The following is an 18,233-nucleotide window of genomic DNA, read 5'->3' on the forward strand; positions in this document are numbered from 1 at the left end:
TGTGGGGGGATTTCTCCACGGGAAGCTCTCTGTCCTGTGTCCCTTCCAGGCTTTGTTAGGGCTAAAAAGGGGGAAGAAAAAAACAAAACAAGGGGGAAAATACCCCACAGCATCCAAACAGAAAACCACTTGGATATTTTCCTCTGCAGAGATCTTGCTGCCTACTTTAGTGCGGGAAGAAGCGTGTGATGTGATGCTTCGGAGAGGAGCTGTGTGCTCAGCGCTGCAGCCAGAGAGGCCAGGGAAGGGGTTGGTTCTGTTTATGGCTGATTCCTGGCAGCTGCCCCTGAACTCTGTTTTGTGCTTCTGCAGGAGAGTTGGTGAAGTCCTGCAAGGATAGGGAGGTCGCTATTAGGAAGAGCATGGCATGTTCAGCATCCATTCCTACCACCCACAGAGCTGAATTCTCTTCTACTATTACTCCACTGAATGTAAATATCTCAGAGACATTTACATGGTATTTCTTTTTAAGTATATACTGTTTTCATTCAAAAGTATCATAATTCTTAAAAGACCTGTCAGAGACTCTGACATGCAATTAATTTCTCTAAAGCTCTTTTTTTTTTTGAAAGATACAACTGCATTTATAGAACACCTGAGCTTATTCACAACTCTGCAGGGAAAAAAAGCCACATCTTCTTCACTTTCTTCCCCCACCTTCTCCAGAAAAAGATTTTCCTTTGCTTTGGATACTCCCTCTCCATCTACCCTCATCAGCTACAGCAAATAAAAACACTTGGGATGTAAAAGCTGTGTGTAAATAGGAATGGGCACGTTGGGTTTTGTCTGGATGTTTAGTGACCTTTTGTTTATTCAGCTTTAAGCCAAAACACTCTTGGTACTTTAATTATGGAACAGCTATTGCTAACCCATTATCTAGTCCATCTAATATAACTCCCATATGTGTAGGTGGGCTTTCAGGCAGTGTAGTAGGCTGTTTATTTTTACCTGGTAGATTTTTTTTCCCTGCTCTACTTGGAAGGAGTATATTAAGCCCCAACAGTGTAATACTGAGGCCCAGGAAATGAGAACTAGGAAATGTTCACCAAACTGTAGATACAGATAAGTGGCCAAGCTCTGGATTACGTGCCAGTCATGGCTGGTTTCCTCTCCTGTAAGTGCTTTGAGGCCATCACTGCAACCATCACTGCTTCTGATGGAAAATGCTGTGAGCCAAATCACTGCTCCTTCCCAAGGTAGGATCTGTAGAGTCCTCTCAGGCAGAGGAAATAGCTCCAGCAGGTCCCTTGCCACAACTTCTCCTTGGGCTGGTGTGTGGGGAACCAGGGTTTTCCACCTACAGAGCACGTCTGATGGCGGTAAGGTGATGAACCCCTTCTTGTACCCTTTGTAAACCCTCATTCAGGACAGCTGCATGCAACACTGCGGGGGAAATGGACATGTTCTGGACCTGTTGCTTTCTCAGGCATTGAGCAGATGCATTTTTCCCTCCTGGTTGTGTAACTTGGTGGTGTTTTGAGTTTTGCCTTTGTAAAGTTAATGTTAGTAGGAACATGCTTAGATCCAAGCTGTACAAAAACGTGCCAGTTTTAAAGTGAACATAAGGCCCATTCTTTATGTGACTGGGAATGACTGTGGGAACACATCCAGGCATTTTAGCATTGTAATTCAGGTCTTTCCTCCTCTGCTCTAGGTAAATAACTTGCAGCCCTCCATTTCATTGCCTAGGAAGCATTGCTCATGTTGGTGTTGCTTTGCACACCCCGTTGAATTTGTAGGGAAAAAAATCATTTAGTTTTATGCCAAAGAACTGATGAAGGGATGTTCTATCAGGATATTGCCTGGGAGTAGAGGGAGCTAGTGAGGCCTCGCTGGGACGTTGGTTTTCACTCTGCGTTTGCATTCACTCTGGCAATACCAGTGCCCATAAAATCATGTATCATGCAGGCTTTTAAAACATAACTAAAAAATGCCTTGGGTTCCTTGGCCATCTGGGCTGAGGACACCTGCTCAGGGCAGCAGGAGGTTTACAGTAGGGGTCTGTTTGGGATGCTGCGTTTGTGTTCTCCCAGAGCTGTGCACGCAGTCTCGCCGCTAACGGCGTTTGAACAGCCCCATTAGCACAAGCAGTGGGAAAGTTGACAGGAGCTGTGAGGAGTGGAAAATTTTCTCAGCTGTGGTTTTTTTTGAGGCACTTACAGTCCTTCACCTGACATGAGTCGTAGGGCTGAAAGGGATTTCTCCAGGTCACTGCGTCCTGTGCATTGCTGTCACGGGTAACTGCATCCCATCCTTCCGTCTGTTAATTTGCCCATCTCGTGCTTAAAACTGGTTGGATTATTGCTTTCTGCAACTTCTTCCCTTTGATCCTCTTTCTTTGCCAGCATCTTCCTCTCCCTTGCCAGCTGTGATCTTAGCAGCCCAATGCCCTAAAGTACGTGGTGCAATCAAGAAAAGTCCTTCTAAATTCTTCCTGACGGCTGAACCACCTGCGACCGTTCTTGAAGCACAGCCTGCCAAGCTGTGCTCCTGCCTTCCTCCTCCAGAGACCTGGAGTTCATCCGACTCCGTGTCTTATAGCACTGTCTTCTGCCTGCCATCGTCTTCCTGCAGCTCCAGTCAAGTTCATAAACCTCAAGCTGGTGCCTGATTTTCCTCCTGTCGATTCTCCATAGCAGCGTGACCCCGGTCGTGGGTCTCCTCAATGTGCCAATGCTGTCTGAAATCCACATTCTCTCCCTTTCATTCTTCTGTCCACAGATGTTCTGTGCTCTCCTGCTACCTGGTGTATTCTCTGCCCATCACCTTTATACCCCAGGCCTTTCTTGGTTTAGTTTTTCTTCCCAGGGACCCAGCTGTTCTCCTCCTCTTTGTTATTCGCTGTCTTTGTTTTCTTCTTGTTCTGCATCACACCAAGCCCCTTTATCAGCTTTTCTTTTGCAGTTGAGATGTTTCTCCCTGTTCCTCTTGGGATCTGACCTTTCATGGTCACACTGCTCCCAGAAGGTTCTCTTGTTCAGCGGGTCCCTGCAAACTTCACATTGTCTGTCTCATTTGCACTTCATCTCTCTCCAGCTGTATGTGAAGATCTCTCCTCTGAACTCTTCTCAGTGCTTTTCAGCTTGTTTCTAGAGCTCAGCTCTGCTCTCTGAGTTACTGCACTCAAGGCAAATAGTCATCCACAAGCGCATCCTCTTTCTTCTTGCTTGTCACCATTGTCATTGTCTTCTCCAGCCTTTACACCACATCCACTGGGAAGGTCCTTTCTGCACTTCCCTCACTCTTGTGCACACACGTGCCAAATAATAACAATAACAGGAGATCAAAAGTCCCACGGGTTTCCCTACCTCTTTTCCCCTCTCTTTATCTGCCTCCATTTGCTCTGCTGCCTGCTTTCATGTTCTTTGCCTTCTCACTTGGAAAGTGGGCTTGGCAGTGTGGGGTGAGTGGTTGGACTTGATCTTAAAGGTCTTTTCTAACCAAAATGATTCTATGATTCATTGCAAGCCATTACTTTAATATGGCAGTGATTATGATACTGGGTGAAAACAGGTCACCTGTGGCATTATACACCAAATAGCTATAAACCAGTACACCCAGGCAACAGTCAGGTCAGCAAACCTGACCTGTGGAGACAGTGCTTGTGCTTCTGAGCTCACAACTACAGGTTTCAGCTCATCATACCAATAAAACAAAGACCTGGCTTGCAGGATGAAGCTTTCTACAGCAACACTGGGTCAGCTCTTACCCCTCAACCTGTGGGTTAAACATTGAATGGTGAGGAAAAGGTCAATAGTATCCTGATTTGGCTTACATACCTGGGTAACCTGAAACATTGTCATGTTTCTCCTGTGAATGTAAATACTGTTAAATATTTAAATGATGGTCATACTCCAAGTGCTTTCTAGGATTGAGGCTGTGTGTCTGTGAGAAAACATGACCTGTCCTTTGGAGGAGAGCAGGTTCAAAGCAAGCACAAGCAGGTCCATTTCACGCAGCACAGGAGCTGCTGTGCACATTGCTGCAAGGTGTCGTGGAAGGCCAGCCGTGTCAACTAGGTTGCAAATAATTAGGAGGATTAATAGAATGAATAGTGGATGTAGTTTCTGAATGCTGAAGCCTTTCAGCTACAGATAGTGGCAAGCAAGGCACAGTGGCAAGGCCTCTCACCTTTTACTTTGCATCTGCTGGTCACCGTGCATGGATAAGCCTCTATCAGAGCATCACCTCTGCACTTCAGAAAGACTCTGGAGATCAGAGTGTACCAAAACACTGATTATAAGCTTCTCTGTGTTGAAGATGATGGTCCCATCATCCACACAATGTGCATTGAAGTGAGCAAAGCATCCAGATCTGTAAACTTGCATTGCCAACTGCACCATCCTCCAACTCTACCTGCCCCTGGCTAATTGAAGTGGAAGAGCTTTGCACATTTCTCCCCCACCTGGCAAAGCATGAGGGTGTGCAAAACGCATCTATCAGGTCACTATCTCTTGAAGCTCCTTACTCCACTCAGCTTTTCCTGCTCCCAGAGCAAACAGCTCCCTCCCCAGCAGTCAGGCAGGGATCAGTGGTGGTTCTGTGGTCTCTTGAGAAGCCTCTGGTTCTCCTGAGGCTTTCAAGATTTTATTCATGTTTTCATTAGTAGATATTCTCAAAATGAAGTTTATTAATATTTATATGAATGAAGATATGTTTAACAGGCAGGAGATATTATCAAGGAGGCACCAAGTTGTAGACTGTTCCTGGAAAACACAGAGCAGCTTTCACACTTGGAAGTTAATCTCCTTCAAAGTTCCCTGGCAATAACTCCCTGATCTGTGCTTTTCGAGTCACTCCTGTTACAACACATCATCAATGCCTCATTTGGAGCTTTTCTCAACCACCATGGGAGCCTGGGGTGGTGGGGATGGTGCGGGTGCTGCCGGGAGAGAGAGGGATCTTACTGCAGCAAACCGCCTTTCCAGAGCTTTGCAACACGGATTTGCGTCAAAGTCAAAACTCTCAGGGTTACTTAAATATTCCTCTAAATATGCAAAGGGATTGAGTTCCTGGTGCTTGTTATTCTTATCTTACTCTCGGTGTCACAACATCTTGAAGTTCAGTGAAGGTTTCACTTACTAAGACGGTTGTAAAAGATTTCACGTTAATTAAGAGGACTCCACGGCAAATGCGAATGTGAATGAAGTTTGGCTGCTGAACCCAGGGCAGTGAAGATTGTGGGAACATCAGACATTGACAAATGTTGGGGTTTTTTTTAAAAACACCCACAAAGCTAAACAAAAAACGTCATCTAAACCAATGCTTTGATCTAGTACCCGTTCTATGAGAGAGGGGAAAGCTGGGTTCAAGTTGCCAGAAGGGAAAAAAGCAGATTCTGAGTCGAACTGAGAGTCAAAGGGGTGAAATCGTGTCCATCAAGAGCACAGATGAGGGTTATCCTGATGCCCAGGGCATCAGCCACGTCTCTTTGTTGTGTGGTTCTCTCCCTCTCTCTAGGCATGCAATCATTTTAACATGGAGGGATCTTCAGCTGAGGAAGGGAGAAAATCTGAGCCTGATTCTGATCTCCCTTTTGTTGCTTTGGAGAAGTCCCATCAAGTCCAGTCAGCAATGACTGGTGGTCATACAACCAAGAGGAAGCTTCACTCGGTGGGGATGGTAGTGGGTGTCAGCAAAACGAGGCTTCCAAGGAAGGAGCTTTCATGATGAAATATTTTTAGCAAAGAATGAGAGTAGAGAGATCTTTTTTCCCCTCAAAAATGGCTTTTTGGGGGAGTTTTCCATACCTGCCACCCAGGTGTTCATACTTCCCATACCTTGAAAGACTAGAGAGGTGGCTGGTTTCTAGAGCACCCAGTTGTCACTCAGGATATCTGCATTTCTCTTCCTACTCCAACACAGAGTTGCTGTTGTCTGAACTGGGGTGAGTCCTTTCATCTTTATGTCTCTGCTCACCCACCTAGAGATGAGCATTTACCTGCTTCTGCAAAGCAGCCTTGGGTGATGCACAGGTACAGAGCACTTCTCCATCTTCTAAAGAAGAACCTTGAGGAAGGAAATGAGGTGATCTACAGCATTGTAACCTTACTAAAATACGTTGGACTTGGCTTTTGGAGTGGAAAAGTGAGACTACAATAGCCTAAAGGAGTAGTATTTGTGCTCCTGAGCAGCGTGAGGGCAGCACGTGAGGTTGTGTGGGGCTTTTTTTCTTGTGGTCTTTTTTATTCACGGTTCCTTGAGCTGATTCTGGGAATTGTACTGACTCTGGTTATGTTTCTGGAAATGTGCAGGTTGGCCAGATGCAGTGGGGCATGGAGTGAACAGAAAGAGGTTAAATTGATGGATGACCAACAAGAGCAGGATTGTGCCTCAGAAGACCAAGAAACTATCCTGATTAATGGGGTGAAAGAAAATGGTAAGGAACTTAATTACAGTCCATGAGGGAGCAGCCACAACTTGCAAGCCAACTGATTTTCCTAATTCCTTTTGTGTATTTAATTGCAGTGGTTTGCAGGTATCTCTGCCATGTGAGCAGGAGGGTAAATGGGTGTTTTCTGCCCAGATGTCACTCCAGCTATGAATCTACACCTCTTTAGGTCGTAACAAGACTGCTTTTGCCCATTTGTATGCATAGTTGGAATTGTTCACGGACCTGTGCAGCTTGAATTAATGGATTTTAGCTTGGTTTCTTAGGGAAAAGAAGTCATACAAGACTATGTAGCTCCTCTGTCTGTTGGAAATCTTTCCCTCTTTGCAATTAGTGCCAAGCCCACTAGCCAACCTCAACAAAGTCTGAGTGAAGGATACTTAGTTCCTACCAACTGGGGAAAAATTAGAGACTGGGTAGAAGAAACAAAGACAGATGAGCACCCATGGAAAGGGAAAGTTGGACTTGTGAGATTATTGCCTTTTCTGCATGACCTATCAGCCAGCACGTGGGATCCCTGGCCTGTAGCACTGCTTCTGTGCCTGCAGAGGTGCTGCTGGCCACAGCTGTGCTCCTGGGACCCACTAAGTTATTCCAACTTCCATTGACATCGGTTGGGAAGGATCAGCCCCTTCCAGCAGCCTGCCCAAAATACTCAACTTTGGCTGTGTCTATCTAATCAATTCCATACTGGATTTTGAAAGCAGTAGCTAATTAGGAGTACCAACACTCTGATGCCTGAAAACTTGATTGAAATAAATGTGCCTCTGAGGTTTTCTCAAGTCATTTGGCCTTCAGTCACTAGCCACAGCAGATGCACTAGCAGTGCAGCATTGAGGCAGAGCTTGACTTTTTCCTTCTTTGTTGTGTTTTCATGTTTCACTTCATAGCTTTGTACAGTTTGTATCAGTCTATAAACCTAGAGGGAGAGAGATACTTAGTTACAAATAAATTTGACCCCATTAGGTATCAAGGACTTGCTCCTCTAACATCTTGTAAGCTGAAATCCTTCTGTGGTCTCAAAACAAAGATGTGTAGAAGTGAATGGTTTTGTTCAGTTCTAAAAACCTGGGGCAACTCCAGGCACAGGGGTGCCTGTGAAGACACCACAACATGTGCTGGTGGCAGATGAAGTGCACACTTGGGCATGCCCCTACAATGTGATTTTAGGAGGTATTTGTCTTTGTCAGCCTGGCTCCTTCATATCTACACGTTGTAAAGCTGCAGCTGATGACAGCTGCAAGGAGATTTTCCAGCCGTGGTCCCCTTGTCTGATCCAATAGGCAGTAAAATCAGCACTTACCTGCTTGGTAAAGGTGGGTGATTTCATGAAATTCAATTAAACAGGGCTTAAAAAGTGCTTTAATTAAATGTTGTTGTGTAGGAGTTGCTGCTGAATCCAAAGCAGAGAGCCAGCAAGCAGCTCTGATGCCGCCTTTGATGGCACTGGGGATGGGCATGATGCTTTTTGCCTCTTCTCACTCTAACTATGGATGGGTGATGGCTGCAGAGAATCCAGAGCAGCCCTTGGGCTGCTGCAGTGCTCAGTTAGGGCCTGGCCTCCCGTCAGAGCCCATCCACAGCAGGATGCTGCAGTCTCTCAGGCTGCCTGTCTGCTCTCGGATGGCTGTTGAGTTAAACCAGGAAAGGTGATTCTGCCTCTCCAGCATTTTGGTTTTTAACTGTAGTCTTTTGAAGTCTTGTTTCTTTCAGAGCATCAGTGGAACGTGCACCTGATTTTCAGCTGATACAAGCCCTAGAAAATGAAGTTTTGGCATTTGTATTTCACAGGAGTTAAGCTCACTGACACAAGTACAGGCCTAAAGAAACACCCAGAGACAGTTTAGTTTATATAATGGCATCTCTGCGTATTGAATGCAGCATTTGAGATTGAATTTCAGCTTTCTGCCTCCCTCTTTTTTGGATCTCGCAGCATTCACAGTCTCCTTTTATCCTCCAATTTTCCATGCTGCCTGTCGGCTCCAAGCTGATTCTTATTTTATTTTACTTCTGAAGTGGAACTGCACTGGTTAATTTGTTTTGGTGCTTAGGGAAAAAGATACCACCTCTGCATTTCTGATCTAAAAACAGGTGGGAGGGACTCAAAACTCAGCTTTTAAAAAAGAATGTATTTCCATTTTTTAACCCCTGTTTGAAGGAAGGGGAGCAGCACAGATTTCAAGCAGGTGGAAGATGTTAGTAGGCATTGCATTGCACTTCTGGTTAGGTTTTGTAGTGTTCAAGAAGCTGTTCCAAGTCCTCAGAGCGCTGCACGTCTCCAACTGCAGCTTGTAGCGGTGTAAGATTTTATCGACGGTGCTGTCGCTGAGGCACTGTAGCACAAAACTGCTGGGAGCTTTTGGGATGAGATCAAGGGGATTTTGACCTCCTCTAAGTGTTATATTTGACCATGGACAGGCAGCCCTCTGTTGCATCCCACACCCTTTCTTCTTTCCCACCTGCAGGCAGGAGCCCTGCACTGCTCAGCAGCACAGTGGGCATCTCTGATTCTATGATCTCGTTGTGTCCAGTTCTGGGCTCCTCAGCTCAACAGGGACAGGGAACTGCTGGAGAGAGGCCAGTGCAGGGACACCAAGATGCTGAGAGGATGGGACATCTGTGTGAGGAGGAAGGGCTGTGGGACCTGGGGCTGTTTATTCTGGAGAAGGCTGAGGGGGAACCTTATCAGTACTGAGAAATACCTAAAGGTCTGGTGTCAAGAGGATGGGGCCAGTCTTTGTTCTGTGGTGGCCAGTGACAGAGTAACAGGCAAAAGCTGGAACACGGGAATTTCCACACAAGCACAAGGAGAAGCTCCTTTGGTGCTGAGGTGAGGGAGCCCTGGCCCAGGCTGCCCAGGGAGGGTGTGGAGGCTCCTTCTCGGGAGGTTTCCAAACCCACCTGGACATGTTCCTGTGCCTCCTGATGGAGGGGAACCTGCTTTAGCAGGGGCTGGGGCTGGAGGAGCTCTGCAAGGCCCTTCCAACCCCCAACAGTCTGTGATTCTGTGAGCTTTCCCTGACCAGCTGGTTCAGGTGCCATAGATGCAGGAGGAGACTTGCCTCTCTATCACTTATGCACTTATTGCAGAGGGTCACAGCAGCCAGGTGGGTACCAAATCCCCTCAGATGCCCCATTTCTTATAACAGCCTGGTTCTCCCATTGCATTTAAAGCACCTGTCCCCCCTCAGCAAGCCTGTGATGCTACTGCTCTCACCCCACCAGCCTTCCGTGGAGCCACCAAAAAGAGAAGACATGAGGCACTACAAAAGCACCAGGCTTGGCTCTGGGTCAGCAGAGGGCTCTGGCTGGAATGGATGCACACATTGGTATAAATGTTTTTAATGCAGAGATATCAGAGCGTGTTCGTGGCTGAAAAGGCACCGTATTCAAATTTCAAGGGTCATATCGCCCATTGAGCCAGAAGTCAGATAGAAGCACATTCATAACTTCATTCTGCCACAAAAGAGTGCAACAGAGTGAAAGTCAAAAAGTCCTTCGGTTTAAAAAACCCCAATCTTTATATTTTTAAGCAGGCATTTTTAGAGCTGAGGGAAGAATGGCAAAACCCACAATAATTCTAACAGCAATTGCTTTAAACTCGGTGTTACCTTTCTACTTTCTCTTGGCACGGGCAGTGATAAAAAGACTGCTGTGTTTTTAAAACTAGCTGCAACTTTGTGAGTCTTTGAGCAGTAAGGGCAGTTCAGGTATGTTTAAGCTGCAGACACCACGGGGGGGGGATGCTTTGTTTCTTTAAGAATCTTATTTTTCCATTAATTGTTTTGGTGTTAATGGGAACGTTTTTATTAGACTTGTTTTGTGTTTTAATAACCTTGTCAGATTTGAGAGGCAGTATCCAGGTAACGGTATGTATATGAGGAGGAAAGAACGGATGGTGGTGGGTTTTTAAACATACTCTTGTACCTCTTCCAGCTGGCTGCAAGGGGGGAGAGTGTTTACCTCTCCCTTCCTTCCTCATCACCAGAATTAGACCCCAGAAGGGAAGGACCGCGCTCATGCGCAAAGGCCGTCCGCGCCATCCCGAGGGAGTTGGGCCAAGTTGCCCCCAAACCCGAGGGAGAAGGGGAACGGGGTGGTGAGCCCGAGCACGACCTCAGGGTTTGTAAAGCCTCTCTTTTTCTCTCTTTCCTCCCTTCCTTTCCCTTCCCCCGCCGCCCTCCCAGAACCGCACGCCCCGGACGGCACTGAGAGGCCTTGCACCGCCGCCGAGGCCGCGGCCACCTTCTCAGCCTTGACGACAGCTCCCAAGGAAACCCACGGGTGCCCCCGGGCGCTGCCTCCCCTGACTTCGAAGAAGCTGTGTCTGCTGAGCCCCCCGTCACCCCTGAGGCTGACGGATGTGCCCGAGCACCCCTCGGATGACTCGTCCGCCCACGCCATCTCCCTCACGTCCTGCGTGACAAAGGGCATGAGCTCCTGGTCGCTGCCGGGCGACTGCGAGAAGGCTCCTTTCACCATGATGGAGCCCGGGGGCATGTCGGCGTTGACGGGCGACTGCTTGATGCAGCCGAGCCGGACCTGTCTGGGCTGCTTTATTGAATCAAAGGACGGCATTGATGCAGAGCCGGGAATAAGCTTGAAAGTGGGGGATATAAATAGGGATTATGACACCTGTTCGGTCTCTGATATAGGGATTCACTGCATGAGCACAGGAGAAACCATGAGATATGGGGATCAACTGCTTTCAGACCAGCTTTTAAGCTTCCCTATGCATAAATCGAGGGCAGCAGACAAAAGAGATGCAGAAAAATCTGACAGCGATTCAGAGGACCCCACTCAGAAAAATTATTACGAGGGATTACTATTAGACAAATGCAACGGTGAGGAACCTTTACTAACAAATCCCAACCAGGAATGGGGCTATTTTGAATCTTTCATTAGTGAAAGTAAAATTGAGCTGCTTGACCTCTGCTCCAAAAATGAGCTTTCTGTAAATCTGTTTTCCGAGGAAGACGTGGATAATTACATGTTCGATGACGACGATTCCACCTTGGGAAGCGACGTCTGCTCCCTAAAGATTAGATACGAATCTTTCCAGGACAACGTGCGGGAGAAGACCACCACCCTACAGGAGGACGCCCAGTTCAACTTCTTCCCCAGCGTGTTCGGCAACTGTACCAAAAGGGACAGCAGGAACACCCTGAAAAGGGGGCCTGGCAGTGCCACCGACCCTTCTCAGTTCAAATCGGAGGAAGGCATCATCTGGGGGGAGGAGGAGGAGGACGGTGAGGAAGAGGACGGTGAGGAGGAGGAGAAAGCTGCCTTAAATAAATCTTGCAACAGCACAGAGATGGTGCAGTACGTGGGCTCCAAAAGGAGCCACTTTTTGGACTCGGTGAATTCCACGGAGGACTCTGGGGAGTTCAGCGATGACAGCACTTGCACAGAGTCCTCCTACGACGTGCTGCGGGACATCAAGGACTGCAGCCGGTACCTGGCCCGGGACCACTCCAGCTCCTTCATTCAGCAGAACTACGGGTTGCGGGCCAAGAGGAAAGTGCGATACAGTGACGATTACCTGTACGACGTGGACTCCATCGAGAACGAGAAGATCCTGGACAAGAAGGAGTGGCTCCCAGATGGCCCCAAGGAAGAGGATGATGACGAGTGGTGCCCCAAGAAACGGCGAAAAGTCTCTCGCAAGGAGCCCCCCGTTATCATCAAGTACATCATCATTAACAGGTTTAAAGGGGAGAAGCATATGCTGGTGAAGCTCAGCAAAGTGGATGCCAACGAGACAACTGTTACCCTAAATGAGGAGCTGCTCAGCAAATACAAGAAGCTGGCCCCACTGAAGGGCTTCTGGCAAGAGAGGCAGCAGAGTCGGCTGGATTTGCTCAGATCATCTCTCTACCACAAGCAGAATTTCTATCTTAACGGCTCAGATGCTTCGTTCCTCCCTCACCCACGGAAGCGAAAATGCAAGCTAGCAAACAGGCACCGGATTCAAAGAATTAAAGCCATCGAGCAATCAGTGAACAAGCTGGGCTCTTGCTCCTCTGATCACAAGCAGCCTTGCAGCAGTAAAGAGGACACGGGCCTGAAAGGGCTGCCGGCGTTGGCCATCGCCACCCCCAGCTGTGCCAACGGGTTACACGTGCACGACATCGCGGGCATCGCCGCCGTGAAATGCAAATCGCAGGAGCGGGAGCACAAGGGGACGGAGAGGAAAGTGCTCCGCAGGATCAAATTCAAAAGTGAAGCCAGGTTGAAGTGCAAGAAGATCAAAGCTGCTACCAGTACGGCGGAGGGCTCCCCGGCGCTGGAAAACCAGGACTCTGCAGCGCGTGTGAAGGATGAAAACGTTCCGTGCGCCTCAGACAGCTCCCATCTCCCGGAGTGCCACGAGGATAAGGTTGCTAAAAATTCTCCTTTCCTACCATCCACCTCCTCTTCAGACAAGCCTCTGCCATCTGCTAATATCACCACCAATGTACCCCTGATCCCCGGAGGGTATCTGCAGACGTTGTTAGATGCTTCTGATTTGTCGAGCAACACTGGTATCTCATACTTCTCGCAGCATCCCTCCGAGCAGCAGCAGCAGCAGCAGCAGCACCCGCTCCCCAGCATCGTCCCGGCAGACAAGCCCTTCCCGGCTCTGCAGCCGGCGCAGAGCTGCGTGCTCTCCCCTCCCTCCGAGTCAGAGCTGCAGCAGTCCCCCGGCCACTTGGAGATGGAGCAGAGCAGCTTCGGTGGCATTTGGCCATCCAGCAAAGCCGCCGGTAGCGCCCGCCAGGACTTCCCCGGCGACATGCGGGAGGCGGCCGGGCTGCCCAGCGAGTTCGGCGGCGGCGGCGCAGGAGCGGACGGCCTCCCCTCCTCTGGATACACTCAACTCAATCTGAATAGCAGCAAATTGCTCTACCAAAAAAATTACATGCCGGATAGCCAACAAGTGCAGTCTGATGATTCTTATCAGTCATGTCATTTTAATAATGGAGAGGGGCGCTTTCATTTCCAACGAGGTACACTAAGTACGGATGATGGCAGGCTCATTAGTTTTGATTCAGTGGGTTCATTGTCAGTTAGTTCTAGCAATTACAGTTCTTTAAGTTTAAAGTCTTGTGAAAAGGACGGCGAGGATGATATTAATGATGATTTCTTGGCCCACTGCAGTCCCAAGCTAGTGATCCAGCAGAGCATAGAAGAAATCACCCCCCTGAAGGAGTCCACGGACCTTTTAGACATTTCCAACTTCACGCCTGATAAGTTCCGCCAGTCGTCGCTTTCGGAGATGTCCCCTCCGGACACTCCCAACCTGTCCCCACAGATAGCTGGCTCTGACACCAAGCCTCTGGGCACCCTGAAGGGCTTTCAAGAGAGTCCCCAGGCCGCCCTCAACAGCTCCGAGAAGGTCAAGTGGAACTGTGGGGTTCTGCAGACCGAGGATCAGGCAGATAATGGGTTTGCTTTAAATAATCACCAGTTCCAGTTCCATATGTTCAATGATGAGGATTCTGTCAGCCTTCTCGAAAAGAGTCCATGCTTGTCAACATTTAATGAGCCATCTGGTCAAATTAGCACCAATAGCAAAGTGTCAAAATCAAAGAGGAAAAGTTCATCCAGCAAGAATGTGGGTACAAACCAAAGCTCTTCCCAGAAAGCCACCCGGAAAAAATCACCCAAAACCAACAAAGGAACTGATAAGCCGCAGGGGAAAAACTCCAGGCAGGCGCCCAAAGCTACCAGGAAAGGGAAAAACGCAGCGGGGGTCAACGGGGAGAAGGCTCCAGCCGTTAGTGGGAGAGCAGTCACCCAGCTGGGCAACGTGGCCACCGCCAGCAAGGGCCTCGCTGAGGGGGCTCAGCACTGCGGCCCAGGCAGCGTGAAGCTGGGCAAGCACAACGGGCTCTCCGGAGAGTGGGCCCTGGGCAAAGAGGGAGGCACGGGCTGGTCGGAAGCCAACCTGGGCAACGCCACCAGCCTCCTGGACGATGATCAGAGGGAGTTTGAGGAACCTTCCAACATCCTGTCCAACATCGCCTCGGGAATGGCCGATGTCCAGAGGTTTATGATGGCCTCCATCGAGCCCTTGTGGGGGCCTGTTGGCCACAACAGCGTTCCAGACATATTCCGGTCACCGGAGTCCAACAGCCTGAAACTGAAAACTCTTAAAATCTTGGCAGGGACGTCCCAGGAGTCGAAGAAGAAGGCGAACGGCGGCTCGCCGGGGGCGGCCAAGAACCACAAGTCAAACACCAAGGGCTCAAGCAAAAACGGCAAAGCCGCAACGTGCGATCCCGGTCGCCCCAACTGCTCGAGCGGTTACACCACGGACCTTCCCGCTCCCTTTTTTGATAAAAACTATAGTAACCTGAGCACTTTAGGCAATAACGGACCTACCCATAAAAAACTCTACCGGCATAAATCCAGTTCGAAATCGCTGAGGGATGAGAACTGTAAAATAAAGCGGACGGACCGCGAACAGCCCCACAAGGACCCCCCCGTGACAGCTGCTTTTGAGAAACTGAGGTAATGCTGCACCAAACTGGCTGGAATGCCCTTTAACCTCCCTCCCACCTGCTAAGCCCTGCTGTTCCTCAGTTTTTTTTTCCTTCCTGAAAGCAAAAAGTTGCATGAAAAAAACAAAAAAAAAACATTGAGAGAAAAAAAAACAAACAAAAAAAAACAAAAAGAAAGAAAGAAAAAAAAAGACGTTCCCCTGTTACAGTTTCAGTTGGTTTTGGGGGTTGGGTTTTGGTTTGGTTGGTTGGTTCTTTTTAAAAAAAAACACATAAAAATGCATGAAAATACTTCTTACTTGCAAGCTACCTAAAAGAATGATCGATTTTCTGGCTTGGCTGGGGTTAAAAAACACTAACAAGGCTCCTCTTTTCTGCTGTTTGGCTTCTTCAGTTTGTAATTCCTTCTTTAGTAGGGGTGTAAAAACCAAACCAAACCATGATTTCATGCTGTTTTTAATGATTTTGATGAGGACTTTTCTTTTTTTCCCCTTTTTTTTTTTTTGGGAACATTTTTGTAAAAAAAAAAAACCAAAACACATAAAAAAAGAGAAAGAGGTTATGCATCCAAAAGCCAAGATCTCTGCAACTTAAAGGCTCCTTTACTTTGCAAATGAGAACTCGTTCCTAATTGAGCTTGACGTGGCAATTTTGAGTGCTTTCTGGCCCCCTCTGCTGTTATATCTCCTAACCTGCATCATCTAAAGCTGCATCTTCTGTGCCCGCCCGCCTTTAGCCGCGTACGCTCCGTCGTGGTGACTCCAGACGAGCTAAACTTAAGATGGCATCAAATGTTTGATTTTTTTTTTCCTGCAGGGAATCAGACTCCATTCTTCTTAAAGCAGAAACGACATTTTTGGGTTTTCCTGTATTTGAAGAAGAGACTCCCTTTTCTAGAAAGACGGTCGATGGTTGTTTCTTTTTTTTTTGGGGGGGGTGTTTTTTTGCTTCTCTCCTTTTTCTTTCTCAGTTTGGGGTGTTTTGTTTTGTTTCGTTTTCCCCGTCGATTCCTTTTTTGAAACCTGCCTTGTGGTCTGTTGAAAATGTAAGTGCTGAAATGAAGAGTTTGAAATTGTGGGGAATTTCAATGATTTGAAAGCAAACCTAATCTGGTATTCTCTGTGAAAGACTGTTTTAAAAGTCATACTGTTGTACAGTAGTTTATGCACTATTACCCACAACAACAAAAAAAGAAACAATTGTGCCAAACTATGAACAAGTGACTGTATTGTATATATTTTTACTTCTCTATCAACATTGGGTTGTGAGTGTTTTCTGCAGCTATGCCTTTTGGTTTGACTAGAAACATTCCAGTTGTTAAGTACTAACCCACCTCCCCCACCTTTGAAAGCACCTGTAAACTCACGATGAAAAACGATAGCGTTCACTTCTACAACTTACCAAAAGTTTTATGGACATGACTAAAAGTGTGCCAAATTTACTTACCTCATTTCATGGATTCACCTTGTGGTTTAAAGCTCATAAAGGGAAAAAAAAACAAACAAAAAAAGGAAAAAAAAGAGGAAAAAAGGGGAAAAAAAAGGGGAAGAAGTAAAAAAAACAAGAAAAAAAGGAACTTTGAAACTGATGCTGGGAAATGGTAATGTCCTCTCTTTGAAACCATGAGCAGAGGAAAAACTTAATGGTGAAATGTTGAGTCTCGTTATAGGAGAGAGTTGAAATGGTGGAGGAGTTCAGAAAACCACGGACGGTAAGTTTGCCAGGAACTCAAAAGTGTCTGCATCTAGAGACTACAGAACAGCTGCTTTTCAAGTGTCTGTTTTCTTAAAGCAAAACCTGTAGCTGAAGATCATTTGAAGTGCAAAGTTACATTGCTAACTCTTTGTATCTCAGTTTTATATATTTTATAAGAACCTGGGATTAATTCTAAAGTAGTTATAAAAAAAGACCCCACCCACAGCTAATAACCTTGCATACATTTCTTGCCATTTCCTTTTCCTTTGGGTAGTTTCTTCAGCATTTTCGACGCAAAGCCTGTCAAAAGCGCTCTCCTGTCATAGCTTTGGTGTTTCCTAAATGTCTAACCTTGCGATGCCAATATAGTTTGAACTTTCAAAAGCAAAGTCATTAGTTTTAAATACAGCTCTGAACCTTTTCTTTGAGTCAGTTCATAAGGTAAGAAAAAACAAAACAAAACAACCCAACAACGGAGCTATTTGTGATCTCACCGATCGAGGCCGGATCATACGTGACTGGACTTTATTAAGACAGCGTTAAGCTAAATGTATTCTCAAAAGGCCTTATTTGTAACCCTACTCACCACACCCTCGCCCTCCACGACAGTAACAAACCCAACAAATATCTCTTTTCCTTGTGCAACTGAGAGCCTGTGCATTTTGCTGCTGATGTCTTACGAAACCTTGATATGCAAGAGCCCTGCTAACTGGGAGCTATTGGGAGCAGAGGGACATGAGGCCCGGACACATTTATGCAATAGAAAACGATGAGGAAGAGGAGCCTTAATAGCAGTTGGACAGAGCATGGTCTCAACTTGGTCATGAGTGTAGAGGTGGTATTTTGCAGGGGACAGGAATAAACTCGGGTTTCCTTACCAGCAGGGTTTCCTTCAGCCCACATGCAAGGCAGAACAGCAGAATTAAGTTAATTAAGCAAAAAAAAAAAAAAAAGCAGACTGAACACTTACAATTGAAGTGAAGCTGCAGAGTGTTGATTTAGAATCAGAATGTTTTCAGCATTTGCAGATCTTGAGGTGTAGTTTAGGCTCAGCTCTGCAGTCCCTGAGAGAACAGCACAGTAATTGCATTGCATTTTAGTTAACAGATGAAAGAAGGAACTCTGAAAAAAAAATAGTAATTCTGAAAAACATCCTTTAAGTTCATTTGTTGCATGAAAAAATGAAATGCTGTCATTGCCCTGGGTGAGTTGCTCCAGGTGAGAGCAGTCCCTGGGTACGCCATGGCTGGGAGTGGGGTGCAGCATCCCACTCCAGCTCTGGCTCCAGCAGAGAGACCCAGAAGATGCTCAGGATTTCTTTTGGAGACAGCTGTGCTAGGGCTCCATCCCTGGGCATTCAGCTTGCCTACAGCCACCGTGATTTCCTCTGCTGCTTCAGCAGCTGGCTTGTCTATTTGTAGGGTCAGCAGATACCACAAGCTCCGGCCATTGCTGGCGTGTTGGCATGTCCCATTTTTTTTGGCATACTGCAGGATGAGGAGCTGCCAGCTCCTTTCTTTCAGATGTTCAGGCTGCTGCTCCTAAGGAGGTGGGTCTGGTTCAGGGCTGGAGGATGCAGCACAGCCCTTCTTTTTGACCCAGAACCATCATTTGAAAGCGCATTTCGACTGGCTCGCACTGTGCTCATTATGCTTCGAATT

The 18,233-nt window shown here is 47.2% G+C and overlaps 1 protein-coding gene across 1 annotated transcript; it reads left to right on the plus strand.

Annotated features, from left to right (window-relative positions):
* The first annotated feature begins 6,302 nt into the window (after positions 1–6,302).
* On the plus strand, positions 6,303–16,325 carry NEXMIF (neurite extension and migration factor). The gene is made up of 3 exons (XM_062006693.1): positions 6,303–6,379; positions 10,579–14,887; positions 15,694–16,325. Exons 1-3 carry the CDS (start codon positions 6,304–6,306, stop codon positions 15,971–15,973), a joined length of 4,665 nt encoding a protein of 1,554 aa, XP_061862677.1. The 5' UTR covers position 6,303; the 3' UTR covers positions 15,974–16,325.
* Positions 16,326–18,233: the final 1,908 nt, after the last annotated feature.

The sequence above is a fragment of the Colius striatus genome, chromosome 13, assembly GCF_028858725.1.
Source record: "Colius striatus isolate bColStr4 chromosome 13, bColStr4.1.hap1, whole genome shotgun sequence".
NCBI classification, from domain to species: Eukaryota; Metazoa; Chordata; class Aves; order Coliiformes; family Coliidae; genus Colius; species Colius striatus.